We start from the raw sequence: 17570 nt of genomic DNA, 5'->3' as shown, positions 1-17570 counted from the left end.
GCTTGGTCTGCTGGGTGGCGCCAGATCATCACATAACTACCGAATCCCAGAAACAACAAGCATTTCAAAAACCTTTAATGAATAAGTATAAATATATGCCTATAATCTTCATTGTGTTTAAATTTTTCTTAAAAAAATCCAAATAAGGATATCAAAAAGGGGGAAAAAAGTATGAAATCTCTCAAGTGTAAATACATTAATTTAAAATGATTTTTCTGATAACACTGAAACAATTTTACATAAAGAAACACCCAAAAGTAATGTCCGTACCTATATTACTTTTCCAATCGGAAAGGCAAGTAGAGGTATAACATGGTTTGCAAAAAGTGAATGTGTGCGTATTATCATTACTGATGTGCTGGCAGACAGCTCTGGGAAAATATTGACCTTGTCCTACTACCTGCTCTGCTTTGTTCCACGGGGATCCCTCATAGTGTCTCCAAGTTGAACTTAGGCAACTGTAGTCTTGTCTGCACACTCAACTCACAATCAGGCTCAAGTAGTCTGCAGAGTGCTTATTCACCCTCTCCCTGTTAAAAATATTCCTGCTCGGGGCTCCTGGGTGGCTCAGTCGGTTAAGTGGCTGACTTTGGCTCAGGTCATGATCTCACGGTCCGTGAGTTCGAGCCCCGCATCGGGCTCTGTGCTGACAGCTCAGAGCCTGGAGGCTGTTTCAGATTCTGTGTCTCCCTCTCACTGACCCTCCCCTGTTCATGCTCTGTCTCTCTCTGTCTCAAAAATAAATAAACGTTAAAAAAAAAATTAAAAAAAAAATATTCCTGCTCTATATCCCATAACTTCAAGATTTTACTAACGCAATAGCTACTGCATTGAATGGACTATGCAGAAAATGCTGACATTTTTGAATGATTCTGTGGTAGAGACTGCTAGTTGTCTATCAAAATCCATACTCATATTCTTCTATAGTAATCGAGTGCAAACTGGGTATGTGGCTACACAGCTAAGACTACATTTTCCAGCCTCCTTTGCAACGGACTCTGGGATGTGACTTAGTTGTCACCAAGAGAATGTGAGTGGAAGTGGTAAGTGCAATGTCTACTTCATTGGTTTTAAAAAAAAATTGCTTGTCCCCAACACGTGTTCTTTTCCCTTGCCTCGAGCCAGAACATGGACTTATCTGCCATTTAGTTTTGCTCATACAGATAATGACATGTCCTAAGAACTGACGGATCTTGTAAAGCCACTATGTTTGGGACCTACATTTTTAATAGCAGCTTAGCCTTTACCTAACTAATATAGATATTAATAGACCAGTGAGTTTTATCTTCCATGTTTGCATTTTTAACACAGGCAGCATAGAGACCTAGTTACTTAATGACAAAGAGCACCTTTCCTACAAGAGTTCCGCAACCTTGGCAAGTCAACCACGTCTGCTACTTTCACAGCACTAATGAGTTGGAAAGGAAAGTCTATGTCTTCCTAGCTCTAGCATTCAGCAAACGTTTTAGTACAATAGTGGGTGCAGAGTAGATGTTTAAAAATATTGGAAATAGGGAGGGTTTGCAGCCTCCAAAATCATGTGTCCAAGGCAGCCACCTAACCTGCTTACACACAGGGTGAGTCCTGTAAAGGTTAGGCGTTATGAGGACTTACGTTGCCACATAGCTGGATATAAGATCAAGCTTGAAAACAGACCATATGGCTAATGTTCCCACATTTTGACCTGCCAGAAAACATGGCAGTTGATCAGAAGATCAGTGGTGAATAATATTGCCATTACAAACTTTATTAACATCTGAACTGTACTCTCATATTAGGTTCCATAAAATTCCATGAATGGTGAGATACCTAGATGCTTAATAATAATAAAGAAATACTGCAGGATTAATTTACCAGTTGAAGGACAGTAAGAAATTTGAATTTTTAGCATTCATGCTGCTACTTGAATGTTGGGAAACAGCAATCCTGGCTCTGGCTGATGCATCACTGAAGGCTGTGTTTATAAGTTAGGGCACACCTGGGCACACACTGATCTCACCGAAGCATGGTTCTCTAAAGGGCACTGCTGGAGAACATTTCTCAATCTACTCTTGTGCAATAATCTTAGCCTCAGGTCTTCCAATTTTAGGTGCCAATCTATGACAACTCTTGAAAGTGATTTTTGTTCTGGACTTAATTATAACAGCAATATGAATCATGGAAGAAAATATTCAACCTATAGTTTTTTAACCTAATAAATGCCCAAGAAATACAAATAATATCTCGATGGTAATTTTCCGTGTCTCTTCACTAAGAAACCATAGCCAGGTGTAGATAGAGAAAATGTCTTTCAGGGCCCACGGTCAGTCTCAGATACAAGAATCCTAGAGATGGTTTTAGTCTGATGTTCTCTGAGTCTTAAAGTGAACCCTTTATCTTCCACTTCCCTTCTTTAGGAATTTCCTTAGATTCACCTCCCTTGTGTTTGAAGATTGACTATAAAGAGAAGAAATGTAGCTCTGGGCTTGGAAGAGACATAAACAGGCTGTGCTGCCTAATCTGATTCCAGTTTAAGTTGTCAGAGGAATTCGTTTTTGTCTCTTCCTGTCCAGCTTAGCCTCTCAAACAAATACTTTAGAGTTAGGGCAAAAAGTCATATCTTAAAAAAGCATTTGCATTTTTTCTGGAAACTCCTAAGAATCTAGGCATGCTGACCCCTAACATTTGTTAGTCCCTGGAAAGAATATAAATGGAGGCCCACATACCATATGCCCAAGTAATAAAGCTATAAATCAAGCCAATAATTTAAAGAAAATATGTCTATTCTCCTACTGCAATAAATAAACCTTCATAATAACCTGAAAGGTCAGGTTTGAGTTTACAATCCTTGAATTCACTGGGTTTCTGTAACAGTAGATGACAGCATAAGGAGAGCCAGTCCCTTGTGCCCTAAAGGAGGTAACCCATTCCTTTTTCCTCTATTCCTGCCTCTACCGCACCCTAGGAAGGATCTGGTTACATGCTTATCTCAATCTATAAATCTAAGCTCCATCTATGTTCCTGCAAAAACCAGTCCTTTGGCCCTTCCTTGGGTTTTGGAGTGGGCCCTATAGCTGCGCATTATTTCCCAGAGAAAACAGACTCTAGGAATGCCCTACATATATGTTGGAAGTAGGCTTGGGCTGTTTAGAAAATGAATTGTGGGCTTTAAGGTATCCAGAACTTGGCTTAGAAGATAGAGTCCCAAGCTTTGGATGGGCATAACCCTTGGTTTTGCAGACTTTGACTCCTTGGAGAGATAGCAAAGACAGAAGAGGTTTATAACAGGGGACCCAAACTCTCTTGCCTGGTTCTAAGGGCGATATTGAATCTAGGGCAGCAATAGGCAACCAGCCAGGAGAAGGTCTGGGAGTTGGGTCCTGTTTCCTAATACCACCACCCAATTTCAACATTTGGGTAAGTATTCTTTTGAGTACATCAGTTGTTGGCTATGTTAGATGATGGCAGGGAATTTGAGATCATCAAATTAGGACCTTAGGATCTGTTAAAGACTAGAAGAAATCATTTCTGGTTATAACCATGATAAGCATTGAGAGTGGAGCTTTCAAATGAATTGTTTATAAAAAGAACTATAACTGCAGCACACATCATATTGCCCTACTTACTAAATTAGTCTAATTAAGATCTAACTTTCTAATCCCAAGAGTGGACCTACAGAAATTACTTTTTCCCCTTTAATTAAGTGGGAACTTACATAGAGACACACGTGAGACAGTACTCATCAGACACAGTCAACCTTGAATTCTAGTTCTAATTTCTCCCATTAGCTAGAGGAATAAAAGGCAGAGTACATGGCCAAAGAAGAGCTGGGTATCACATTTTCTCAGCACCCTCTAGGTAGGACTCATAGGGAGTGGGTCGTATTACTACGAAAACAGATCCGTGTTTTGACTGTTCTAGGAGAGGTCCATCATTGCATGTCAGACCAGATGGTCCATGTCCCACTGACTCAGTCTGCAGGGAAGGGGTGGCCTTGAGGCTTTCCATTTTATGAGTGTGATTGAATGTAGTTCTAACATCACCAACAGTGATGGGATGATCCAACAGAGATACTACTTTAGCAATTGATCCTAGGGCTAAAAGCCAACTCTATGCTTCCAGTGCAGACCTACGGATATCCACGGTTATTTTCTCAGGTTGCACCCATTTTTATATATATATATATGTTTTGATTAACTTAGGTTAGAGTCTGGGGCCCAAGGAAATAAATTTCATTACAATGTAGTAATTGCTTAGAGAGCTTCAAGCTTCATAAGGAAAACTGTCCAGGAGATTTCTATCAAAACAGTCAACTTACAACGTTATTTGTAAAAAGAGTCTTTACACCAATTACTGAAACTGTGGTGATCATGTACTGAAATCATGAGGCACTGTGATTGCCTGAGTGATTGGCTGAAATACTGAGTAGGGTAACTAAGTTTCCTATAGATAAGTAGAAATCTGCTAGATATATTTACATATCTCATTTCCACTGAAAGGCAGTGTTTGTCCAGTTTACAAGGCATTTCTCTGAGAGCTAACATATTCTCTCATGAGCAGCAGCTCGTAACTAACTCTAGACAATAACTATCCTGAGCAGAGCTCAGCATATGACCTAAACTGGGCCAATCAGATTATTCTAAGCATTTGGAATTGGACTAAAATGATGATGGCTTGGCTTGTAAACATGAAAACTTATGTGAGACCTATTTAACCACATGCATGATACAGCACAAACACCAATCTACAGACACATAAATTTATTAGGATCCCAGAGAGAAGCAAAGATGTGGAACTATAATATTTTAAAAGGAAGGAGAATAATTTAATAACGTCCTGAAGATTTGATGTTGGTCACTTCTGTGTTCTGGTCCCTCCAGAAACTTGGGTGCAGTTTCTCCCTGGGTAACCAAAATATCCCTGCATTATCAAATAAATCCCCTTTCCTGTTTCAGCATGGTAGATTTCTATAGCCAAAGAGCCTTGACTAAACATTACTTGAATTTCATGAATTTCTCATTTACCTTGCAAAGATCTCTGCAAACACTGGGAAAATAGAAATGAGTTTTGCTTTTCTCTTAATGCATGTTCTGTTAAAAAAACATTTCCTATTTTCTAATTTCTCAGGAGGGGGGGATATATAGATAGATAGATCAATCTACACACACACACACACACACACACACACACACATATCCACACACATATGTATGGTTTTGTTTTGTTTTGTTTTTTAATTTATGTTGATTCCCCATAGCCCTCCCTATGGCTATATTCTGCTCTATAGTACATCTGTTCTGTCATGTAAAAGACTTTAGAGCTATTCTGTTTCCTTTTCTGATGTGAGAAAAATATTGAGGAGGGACTGTAATACTTGAAATAGTTATCCACATTGTGACCATATCTCTGACTGTGATGTGTCTTTTTCACAGTGTCATATGTCATATATTCCTGTTTTTCCAGACTCATGTTTCCCCATCTCCCTCCCATTAGTCACCTAGATTTTTGTTGTTGTTGTTTAATGTTTAACTGTCTTATGCCATTATGGCCTATATAAATATATACTAGGGGTTCTCAAACTTTTTGGTCTGAAGAAATCTTTCCATACTTAATCGTTTAGCATACCAAAGAGCTAGATATTTGTCATCTTAGGAAATAAAACTGAGCACTTAAAAATAAATTCATTTAAAAATGGCAGTAATAAAATTATTACACATTTACATAAATAATATATTTTTATTTTAAAAACTGTGTTTTCCAATTTGAAATAAAGTTTCAGAGAAGAGTAGTATGTCTTTATATTTTTCATATTTCTTTTATGCCTTTATTAATTGATGACATCAATAGCCTTATACCTGCCTCTGTTCAATCTGTTGCAATGGCATACATATTATAGCGCATGGAAGCTTTGCTGTATACTCATAAGAGACTTAGAGTGAAATGGGCAAATAGCTTCATGATATTATTATGAAAATAGTTTGACTTCATAGAGTCTCAGCCACTTGGAGAAGTATTGCTACGAATTATACAATTGCAACATTAACCTAACAATCAAGAAGTAAACAACTAAATATTTTAACAAAAAATACCTTTTTGTTGTGGCTTTTAGCTGAACCAACCAAATTCACATATTTGGGGCATCCTATACCAATAACTTCTGAAGGGAAAATCTCATTCTTATTTTAATTTTGCTGACACATAAAATACTTTGGGGAAATTCAAATTGAATCTGAAAAAGCTTAAATTCCTATGGTAACCTGCTCTGTTAACTTTTCATCATCACGTAGGTAGAATGAATAAATTAGTAAGTGACTTACTTAAATGCCTTAGATGACTAACATTACTTTTTCCTTTGAACACCTACATATAGAAATGGATGTTTTCAGCATTTTTTTAGTTTTGATATATTTTTATCCTAACCTACTGGTATAATAAGTATGTAAGTAAATATACTAGTCAAATTCAAATCACAGAATTCTACAAATCTCTAAAAGGAGGAGAATGTATGCTGAGAATATATGCTGTGATTTGGTATATCTGAGAAAGCTCAAACACATCAACTTTTAAATTCTTTCTTCCATAATCTCTAGATAATTTGATCAAATAAAAGGTTCTTCTTATAATCTTTTGAAAAGGCACCAGAGCAGAACTCACTTAATCATATTCCATCTATTCTTAAATGATTATCTCCATGCTAAATTCAATATTTACAAAGATATCTAAAGTTATCTCCTTGTTCTCCAGGATGCACGTGTATAACCCTTCAAGGTGATATAAAAGTAAGGAAATCAAGTTAAGGATGAGGCTGCTCAACTGCAGCAAATCATTGCACAAGGCAATGGGAGAGAATATGTATCTATACTTTCACTGCCAAGTTCCATATTTTTGCTTCTTTCTTCCAAGAAGTGATGGCATGGTAGAGACAAGGAAAGAAAATGAGGATATAGAATTAAATATGTAAATATTTATAATGACTTTAACAACCAGCAGAAAAAGCAATTGGTCAGCAGTTTCCGGAAGTTCTTTCAAGACTGAACCCTTCTTTATACAAATCATATTCTCCGCTTTCATGTTATTATCATCTGTATATAGTTGAATTTTCTGTCTTCGATCTCAAAAAGATCAATCTGACCTACAAGTAATTTTATGACTATTAAAATTCAATTCTCTTTAAAGTCAGACAACAAAATCCAGAATCACAGCAACATACTAACAACAATTACAGTGCCCAGCATCCAATCACAGTGCTACAAATGCAAAAAAAAAAAAAAAAAAAAAAAGCAGAAAATGTGATCCATAAGTAAAAGGAAAATCAATCAATAAAAAAACAGACCCCCAAACAACAGTGATTATAGATTTAGATGACAAGGACTTAAAACAGCTATGAAAATACATTCAAGATTTTAAATAAATATATTAAATATTAAACCTAAATAAAATTAGGAGGAAAATGGAAGATATTTTTTAAATGAAACTTCTAGAGTTAAAAAATATATCTAAAATGAAAAATCTTACTGGATGGAACTCAGTGAAGATTAGACTCTATGGAAGAAAAGATTAATGAACTCAAAGACATTACAATGGAAACTATGCAAACCAGTGCATGCAGAAAAACGTGAACATTGCAGTGTCCTGTGGAGGGATGTGATACAGTCTACCATGCCTGTAATTCCAGTACAGAAGTGGAGAGAGGAAAGAAAATGGTTTTTGAAGAATAAAGGCCAAAAATGTTCAAATCTGATATTAACTCTCAGCTGATGGGTCCAATAAGGACAACAACCGCAAGCAGGATAAACACAGCGAAAATACAACCACAGCATGTTCTAATAAAATTGCTGAAAAGCCGGTAGAGAACAGAATCACATTACCAAAGAAGACACCTTGATGGTGGATTTCTCAGCCTCCAGAACTGTCAGAATTAAATGTGTTTAACCACCGCCCTGCCCAGTGTATGACATTTTGTTGTAGCAGCCTCAGCTAAGACACAATACCATAGAGATAAAGCCATGGAACCCCTATCTCAACCATGAATTGGCAACCTCCAAACTTCTTTTACTTGAAAGAGAAATAAGCTTTTGTCATCTTAGGCCACTTTTTCTTGTCACTATTACAGTTAAAACACATCTTACTGTATACAATTATCTACAACTTTGGGGACCTCATATAGACTGATAAGGCAAACATACCTGAATTGTTGGCTCTAACAAAGTTCTTTATTTATTTCAGTTCGAGGTCTCCTCATTGAGCAACTGCCAGAATACAACAGAGTTCTAGGTCCTATGGGAAACATAAAGATGAATAAGACTCCATTATGGTACAATTAAAACTATGCAAGTCTTCCTGGGCCCGCTGTTCCATGATGGTGGACTATTATGATATAAGGGGAGAGTTAGTGGAAAGAAGTAGCAATTGAGAGAAACTTGGAAGACACTTTTAGAAAAGGAAATATTTGAACTAGGTCTTGAAGCAAAATTAGACCTTTGACAGACATTTTGCAGGAGGGGATAGAAAACAATTCCAGGTAGAGGAGGCAGATTTAATAGTCACCCACCCAAAGTGAGAGATTGGAGATGTGCTGCATAACCAAGCACCAGGTGAGTAAAGATTAGTCTAGAAATGTGGGATTAAATTATGGAAGACCTTGAATATTGGCTGCAGAGTCTTGCTTTTATTCTTAATGCAATAAGGAGACATCATCTTTATAATTCACTTACTTTTTTTAAGTTTATTTTTTTAAATTTGAGAGTGACAGAGAGAGAGAGAGAGCAAGCAGGGGAGGGGCAGAGAGAAAAGGAGACAGAATCCGAAGCAGGCCCCACGATGTCAATACAGAGCCTGATGGGGGGCTTGAACTCACGAATCATGAGACCACGACCTGAGCTGAAATCAAGAGTTGGATGCTTAACCAACTGAGCCACCCAGGCACCCCTCACTTACCTTTTTTATTTGAATTTTTAACATAATCTTTTCTCATTGGCCTCTTTCTTCATTGAATCTTGTATTTTTGTAGCTTCTATACTGTTTTATTGAATATCAGATTATTCTGAACATTAGCAAAGAAACCTTCACAGAAGAGAAGCAGTCTACCTTATTTCAGGGTTCGCAGGGTAGCTTTCCTGACTGGAAGCATCAGAATCACCTGGAAACTTGTTAGAAATGCAAATCCTTAGGACCCAACCAAGACCTACCAAATCAGAAGCTTCAGAGGTGGAGCCCAGTCTGTTTTAACAAGCACTCCAGGTGAATCTGATGCACGTTAAAGTATGAGAATTGCTGGCTTAGCGACTAAGAGGTGGGATCTGGAGTCAGAGAATCAGAGTTCAGGTACTAATTCTACCATTTATACTCCATGAGTATCCTAGAGCAAAGTTTCTTCACCTTTTGATTCCAAATTTCTCATTTTATAAAGGGTGGGACAGAGATAGGAGGATTACATAAAATACCGTATATGCACTTCTCAGTGACAGTAAGATCTCTATAAATGTAAGCTGTAGTTAATTACTAAATAGGAACTTAACTGGCCCCAATTTTTCTTTGTACACTTTCATGGACATAAGGATATGAATAATGGTACACAAATACTTCAAATTTAATATGCATATATAATCCAAAAGAAAAATCTGTTTTGGTCTCCACAAATGTCTACGGAGAATTCCTCAGAGCAGCTTTTCTTCTGTCATTTTCTGTGAAGCATTGAGAACATGCTTTTAAAGATCATTAGCAAGCCTGTACCCTCATCGCTTACAAGTAGGTATAATTTTTATATCAGTCAGAAGTCTGTTTAGGACAAAGCTTTAAAGAAGATACCCTCAACCTTTAGCTCCCCACCTCTGCCACACACACACACACACACACACACACACACATGCACACACACAGTAACTAGAAGTTAAAGGCTGCTTTTTTGCTTTTTTATTATGGAAAGGGTCTCATTCAAGACAGCTGTGTAGCAGTCAGCAAAGCACCCCATTCTGAATTTTACATCCTTTCCTCTCTTTTGATGAAGATATATTTTTACTATGACACTGAGCAATTTGCATGGCAAAATTCACTGGAACATCAATCCTAAAGTTCTTTCACAGAACTAAGAAAATTGAAATAGCATTCCAGAACTTTACCAGGTGTCAGGCACCAGGATGAGAAAACATACACCACAGGCTAATCCATGGAAAACATGTGTTAAGAACAAAGTTGTATTATTTCACGGAATGAAATACCTAGTTACCTAGTTCCTATGGCTTAACACTATATGGTGTATCTCTTGCTCCCAGTAGAGTCCAGTGTGGCAATCCATGGTCAGTGCTGGCAGCAGAGGATAAGACAGATGTGATCCATGCAATCATTCAGAAACCCAGGCTGATGGAGCCTCTGCCATCTTCCAGATGTCTTATAAGACTTTCATGGTCATATACAGTGTTGATATACAGCCAGCAGAGTGGATGGAAGAGAAAGAAAAGGAGAGAAACTTGCTTTGTAACTACCGCAACCAGAAGTAACACATGGCATTTCTGCCCATATTCTATATGCTGAGAATAGACCAAGCAGTCTACCAAGTTTAAGAGAGATGTGAATGTAGTCTCTGGCTGGCTGTTGGGTCAGGATACACATGGTCTACTTTTGAAGTTATTACAAGCAACCATTGTACTAAATATTTCCACAGGTTAACAAACTTTCCCGCCTTCCAGCCTGCTGTGTTTGTGTTGCTGCTGCTGCTGCTATCAACTTCAAATTGTTCCACATACTTTGGGTCTTGTTATGGAAACACCCCATTAAAAATACCAAATTAACTTACTATTGTCACTAACAACCCCTTCAATGTCAGTGAGACTGTAACTCTTGTTCACGTCACGTTGCAATGCCAGTGGGTGTTCCTGGTTGCTTGGGCAGCAGAGAGGATCTGCAACACATAGTAACAGAGGCACCCAGGCTAACAAAGGCTCTGTCATCTAAGTAAAGCCCCCAGGGTCAGCGCTTGACATCTTCAGCATTGAGGTCTAGATGGTACAAAAGAGAGCAGTGAAAGAGGGACACTTGTTTCTTAATCATTTGGGCTCACAAGTGACACACTCACCTCCACTCAAATTCCATGGGTAGGAACCAATGGCAAGGACCCACTCAGATAAATACAATGATGGATGAAATGTGGTCCCCAGCTCGTCCACCACTGTCCAGCAGTAGCTCTACACTGAGGAAGTCATGGTCAAAAATCTTCACTAGGGCACCTCAGTCGGTTAAATGTTCGACTCTTGATTTTGGCCCAGGTCATGATCTCATGTTTTGTGAGTTCAAAGTCTGCATTGGGCTTCAAACTGACAATGGGGAGCCTGCTTGGGATTCTCTCTTTCTCTCTCTCTCACTCTCCCTGCCCCTCCTCTCCCCCTCAAAACTAAATAAATAAACTTTAAAAAATCACCAGATACAGGTCTCTGCCACAAGAGTAAAATGTTTTATATGTATTCTGTTTTTAAAAATTGAATCTCGGGGCACCTGGGTGGCTCAGTCGGTTGAGCATCCGACTTCGGCTCAGGTCATGCATGATCTCACGGTCTGTGAGTTCAAGCCCTGCATCGAGCTCTGTGCTGATGGCTCAGAGCCTGGAGCCTGCTTCCGATTCTGTGTCTCCCTCTCTCTCTGCCCCTTCCCTGCTCATGCTCTGTCTCTCTCTGTCTCAAAAATAAATAAAAACATTAAGAAAAAAAAATTGAATCTCAAACCTATAAATAGACAATTGTAAATACATTAAGGACAAGGTAACAGAGTAAGATCCTAGTGAGAGGCACATCCTGGAATTTTTGTTTTATGAAAACTCTAACCGCTTGTGGACAATGGTGATCAAAAGACATTATTCCAGAAATGTGTCTTCACTGAGAAGTCTAAGATTTACAAACATAGGACTTTGGAATAAAGACTTAAAATAAGATTTGTCCAACCCTTCACTGTACTGGTGAGGACATCGAAGCCCCAGAGAATTGAGGTAGGTGACAAGCTAAAAATACAATTTTAGAAAGTGAAAAATGTCTCATCATTCATTTCCTTTATATTATACCATCAGCATCAAAAAGAGAAAGAAAAAAAAAACCAGATTTTGACCTCTAGAATTTCAGACTTTATTTAGAGTTGATCACACATGAAGCCAGAAAAAGAGAAATGCAGGGGGGAAAACAACAACAACAACAACAGAAACAACAACAAAAAAAAACCTGCTTTACAAACAAACAGATTATAGTAGGCCCACTTTTCCATCCTATGCATGGAGTCAGTCTCAGGATCCCCAGCTCAGGGGTCAGCCACACACTCACTGGGTGTATCTCAATGGTCTGAGGCTATCCAGTGAGAAAATACCTTATTTCCAGAAGTCCAAATCACTGACTTCTAATGAAATCTGCCTAATTTTTCTCTGTGTATTTCAAGTTTTCCAGATCATTATTATGCAATTTATGAAATTCTATAAATCTCACCCCAAAACAGAAATCTCAGGTCTTTGACCCCTAGGTCCCACTGCCCGATATAGCATACTCTTCACCCTAAAATATACCATGAATTATAACTATGTGAAGTCAAGAAACCCAATTCCAAAGCTCTCCCAAATACTACTATGGCCATTTTGCCTCAAGGAGGAAAAAAAATGTATATGTGATATGTACATGATGCATTAGACTTTTTCAAGGGGTATTTATTTGACAATATTTATATCCCACATAGATTATGGACTGTTGTGAATCATAAAGATTGTATATAGCTTGGCAAAGAAAATGATTTCATACTTATGTTATTTAATATATATATATTTATATTTTATAAATATGTTCCAGAAACTTCTAACCTTTGTGATATGGACCTATAATAACTCCTGAGTTAGTTTCCCTGAAGGTAAAGATTACAGGTTTTAATCTTGAAAGTGCTATGGCAACTGTTTCTTGAACCTGGAAGTGAGGAAAGAGGGGATTTTCAGCTTGAATCCACACCAGAAAGCTACTCCCTCTTCTATAAGGAGCTTAAATGCTCTCCTTTTGAAACCCAAGTACCACCTACCAGATGCAGAGCATGAAATCAGGGAAGAAAAACATTTGACAGTGCAAAATCAGGCTCTATAGGAGGGAACCTGAGGCAGATATTTGGCAGATCTTATTCAAGAAAAGCAAATACATTAGAAACATATTATGAAAATATCTACTTAAAACTTGGGCAGTCAACTTATTACATAGTCTCATTTATAAAACCCTTCTTATTTCCTTACCCTGTTTTATTTGTTCACTGGTTATTGTTTTCTGCCATCAGTAAAATGTCAGCTCCATGAAGGCAGAGACCCCGTTAGATTTGTTCACTGGTATATTCCTGGTACCCAGAGCAGTGCCTGGAACAGGGTGGAAGCTCAGTTAATAGTTCTGGAAAGAACAGATCAATCTCCAGAGCAACCTGACATGTTACACATGGAAGAGTATCCTAAGGCTCACACAATCCAAAGGAAACAGGAATGTGGACAGACCTGAAGACAACCACTGTCCTCTAACAGCTTATTACTCTCTTCTTCCTTAATCGAGGAAGCGTATTTTTAAACCAGCTCCGTGATGAGCAAGAAATTTGTGGCATATCAGTAACATATAGATTAGCAACTACTGTGCTATAGGTTAAGTAAGCTCAAGTTGACAGTCTAGAAAAAGGAACATTGCTTGCAATTATGTTATAGTTTTACGCAATCATAATTAATTATAAAGTTGGCTTCATAATGTCTTGAGTATTGTTCTAGATTCTTCTGTAGATAGAAACCTAGACTTCAGAGACTAGTCAGCACAATGTTTTAGGGGGAAGATCTATACTACTTGGAAGGACTTATGTAGAAGGGAATATGACTCAGTGATTATGGTCACAAGCTTCTAGTTCAGATATTCTTGTCTTTAAACTTGGAAATACTTTAAAGGCCACCATATTTATTTGCTTTATTTCTGTGACTAATTTATATGCTGGCTTGGAGCCTCAGTTTTCTCATCTGGAAGATGGGTAACATTATTACACAGGGTTTTTAGTATGTTTAACATAATGTAGATAAAATACCTATTTCAGTGCCTAACAGGTGATTAGGCTCAACAATGGGTTGCCATTATCATTAAATTCTCTACCAAGAGCTGCCTAGACAAACAAACAAAAGGACACTTTACAGTATTAACGTCAAAATGGAAAAACAATGAAACGTGTTCTAGTAAATCATTGGAATGTAGCATTCTTTTGAATATTTGGATCTGACATTTGAGAGTAGGCAGAGAAAGGGTTCTGCATTTAATCTTTATAGATTACAGTCTTGGCCCTAATACATCTGTCATTCAGTGTTACAAAATCTTGGAAGATCAGCTTCCCTAAATCACACTAATTTAGCTGCCACTTTCATGCATAGGAAAATTTTATAAAAGTTCTCATTATTTTACTTTCTTATACATGTTTAAAGCATAAATCAGAAGAAAAAAAAATGATATACCCCAAAAGGTATTGAAACAATGTCAAATAGTAAATGTAATACATGGACTTACAATTAAGATTTTTCTCTTTGCTCATTTGTTTCTTAAATTCCACATGTGAGTGAAATCATATGGTATTTGTCTTTCTCTGACTGACGCGTTTCACCTGACATTATACTCTCTAGATCCATCCATGTCATTGCAAATGGCAAGATTTCATTCTTTTTATGGCTGAATAATATTCCTCCACTATCTATATCTATATCTATCTATCTATCTATCTATGTATAGATATATCTCACATCTTTATCCATTCATTAAAAGAGAGGAAGAGAGAGACAGATAAAGAGAGAGAGAGAGACAAACCAAGAAATAGACCTTAACTACAGAGAACAAACTGATAGTGACCAGAAGGGAGGTGAGTGAGGTGATGAGTAAAATAGGTAATGGGGATTAAGGGGTGGATTTGTCATGACCAGCACTGGGTGATGTATGGAGTTGTTGAATCACTATTTGAACACCTGAAACTAATATAACTCTGTATGTTAACTGGAATTAAAATAAAAACTGAAAAAAAAACAAGATTAAGATTAGCAAAATACTTAAAGTGCATCTACAGTCATAGATACTAGATCTCTGTACCTTAAATGGCACCTGGAGAGACACACACCAGGCCCACTCTCTCTCTTGACCTTAACTTCTACATGGTCTGGATAACGCTGCTGTGCCTGGAGGTCATATGGTCAGTTTTTGAGGAATACAGAGACTTTGATATCTAAGATAGAAATTTGATGAGATTGTTCTAACACACTAACATTTTATGTAAGTTCTCCGCTTTTGATTCATATAGACTTTATAAAACATAAAGACCAGAAACATTAAATGCACAATTTCATTTATTAATAATTTCCCTTATTCATTAGTACATGTCTGTATTAGTACAGATTAATATAGATACAGTTAAAACAGAAAAAGATGTGTAGGAAGTATTTGCAAGATGATGCTATTTTGCTGATCAACTATTTTTCAGGAATCATCTTATATTCTGAGGCTGTGTTTTTCATTCACAGTGAATCCAAATCTCTTGCCTTCATCTTTTGGGTGTCAGGATTTGTCACCTTTCCCATAAATAAAATTGAGTCTAGGAAAAGAAAAAAAAAACCTAGGAACTACTGGAGAAAAAAGTTGATAATAATTAGTCTTTCTGAATATTTTAACAAATCATTTAATATTTTATTTATCTATAAGATAAATAGACCATGTCGAACAGCAAAACCCTCTCCTTTTTCTAAAATATGTAATTATATAAGTATTAATCTTTTTCTGATAATTTATGAAGTAAATTAACACTGAAAACAGCTTGTCATGGAAAATGCATTAGTCCTGTTTTTCATACAGGAAGGCAAAAATAAAGTGGCAGAGAGGTATTCTTCTAAATATAGAGACTCAGGCAAACATAATATAATGAAATGGTGATGAGCATGGTGGAGTTTTTAATTTAAGGCATTTGCAGTCATCTTTTTATACATGTAACATAAGTCTTTAAGGTTAAGAGTGCAGCTTCTCAGATGTCTTCCTTCAGCTCAGAATCAAAGCTTACTGCAAAAGACAATATTTTCTATTGTCTAGTGCTTTCAAATCCTCACTGGGGTGATATTGTACACAGCACACACGTAAACACCTGAATCCAGCTGTTCTGTGTTTGCAGGTGAAAGGGAACTAAGAACTAGAGGACAAAGTAGAAATACAGGATGTATCAAAAACCCATTCACCTTTCTTTTAAACTAGGGTAAGATAAGTGGCTTGAATGGATCAGTGCCAAGCGTTGCCTTGACTTTTACGTTCCTTACAGACAAATATAATAGAACTACCCTATGATCCAGCAGTAGCACTACTAGGAATTTATCCAAACAGGTGTGCTGATTCATAGGGGCACATGTACCCCAATGTTTATAGCAGTACTTTCAACAATAGCCAAATTATGGAAAGAGCCCAAATGCCCATCAACTGATGAATGGATAAAGAAGATGTGGTTTATATATACAATGGACTACTACTTGGCAATGAGAAAGAATGAAATCCTGACATTTGCAAGAACGTGGATGGAACTGGAGGGTATTATGCTAAGTGAAGTAAGTCAGAGAAAGACAAAGATCATGTTTTCACTCATATGTGGAACTTGAGAAATTTGAAAGAAGACCATGGGGGAAGGGAAGGGGAAAAATAGTTTCAAACAGAGAGGGAGGCAAACCATAAGAGACTCTTGGATACTGAGAACAAACTGAGGGTTGATGGGGGGAGGAGGGGGGAATGGGTGATGGGCATTGAGGAGGGCACTTGTTGGGATGAGCACTGGGTGTTATATGTAAGTGATGAATCACGAGACTCTACCACCAAAACCGAGAGCACACTCTATATATACTGTATGTTAGCTGACTTGAAAATAGATTACATATATATATATATATATATACACACACACATAGAGAGAGAGAGAGAAGAAAACAAATAAATGTGAATTTCAAAAGTGATAAAATAAATTTTACATAAGTTTAAAGCTAATGAAAATTATACTGAAATGTATTTGAAATAACAGAGAGTTTTCATTAACTCTAGTGTTCAGTCCAAAGACAGTCACTCTTAGAAGAGCCAGTAACATGGAAATAGACATAATCTCCAGCAGATTTTTTCTTTTTATGATTATAATCAATAATACTTTGCCTCAAAAATCTCAAAATAACTCCAATAAAAAGAAAACAAATACTCCTGTTTTTCAAATAGATGGAGATACATAAATAAATTTCCCAGGATTTTGTGACAATAGGAATCAACCTCAATGATTTCCTCAGTTCATCTGTGAGAGGAAAATAAATAAATCACTGAAAGTATCTTTATAACTCTACAGCATTAAAATGCTTATTGGAATTGTTTAGATATTTTTAAAGTCACTTTTATGGAAACTAACCTCATAATTGAAGACAATTGTTTAAAATTTTAAATGCTCAGAAGCAGAAGACATTACATAAAAGCCATTTGTCCTAGCCTTTTCGATCTGTTTCTTTGACCACGGAGAACCACAGTTTGAATGGAGTCCATATGCAGTCACCTATCTACTCTCCACTAAACTGGATGGATTAGCAA

General features: G+C 37.1%; 1 protein-coding gene across 1 annotated transcript in view; it reads right to left on the bottom strand.

The window, feature by feature from the left end:
* Positions 1 to 15493: 15493 nt before the first annotated feature.
* SERPINI2 (serpin family I member 2) overlaps positions 15494 to 17570 on the bottom strand; it is a 31141-nt gene continuing 29064 nt past the window's right edge. Inside the window, exon 8 of the mRNA XM_007077056.1 lies at positions 15494 to 15570. Within this exon, the coding sequence (XP_007077118.1) occupies positions 15494 to 15570 (77 nt within the window). The remainder of the gene's footprint in view (positions 15571 to 17570) is intronic.

Source organism: Panthera tigris, chromosome C2, assembly GCF_018350195.1.
Source record: "Panthera tigris isolate Pti1 chromosome C2, P.tigris_Pti1_mat1.1, whole genome shotgun sequence".
NCBI lineage: Eukaryota > Metazoa > Chordata > Mammalia > Carnivora > Felidae > Panthera > Panthera tigris.
This window is presented reverse-complemented; position numbering and strand designations above follow the sequence as displayed.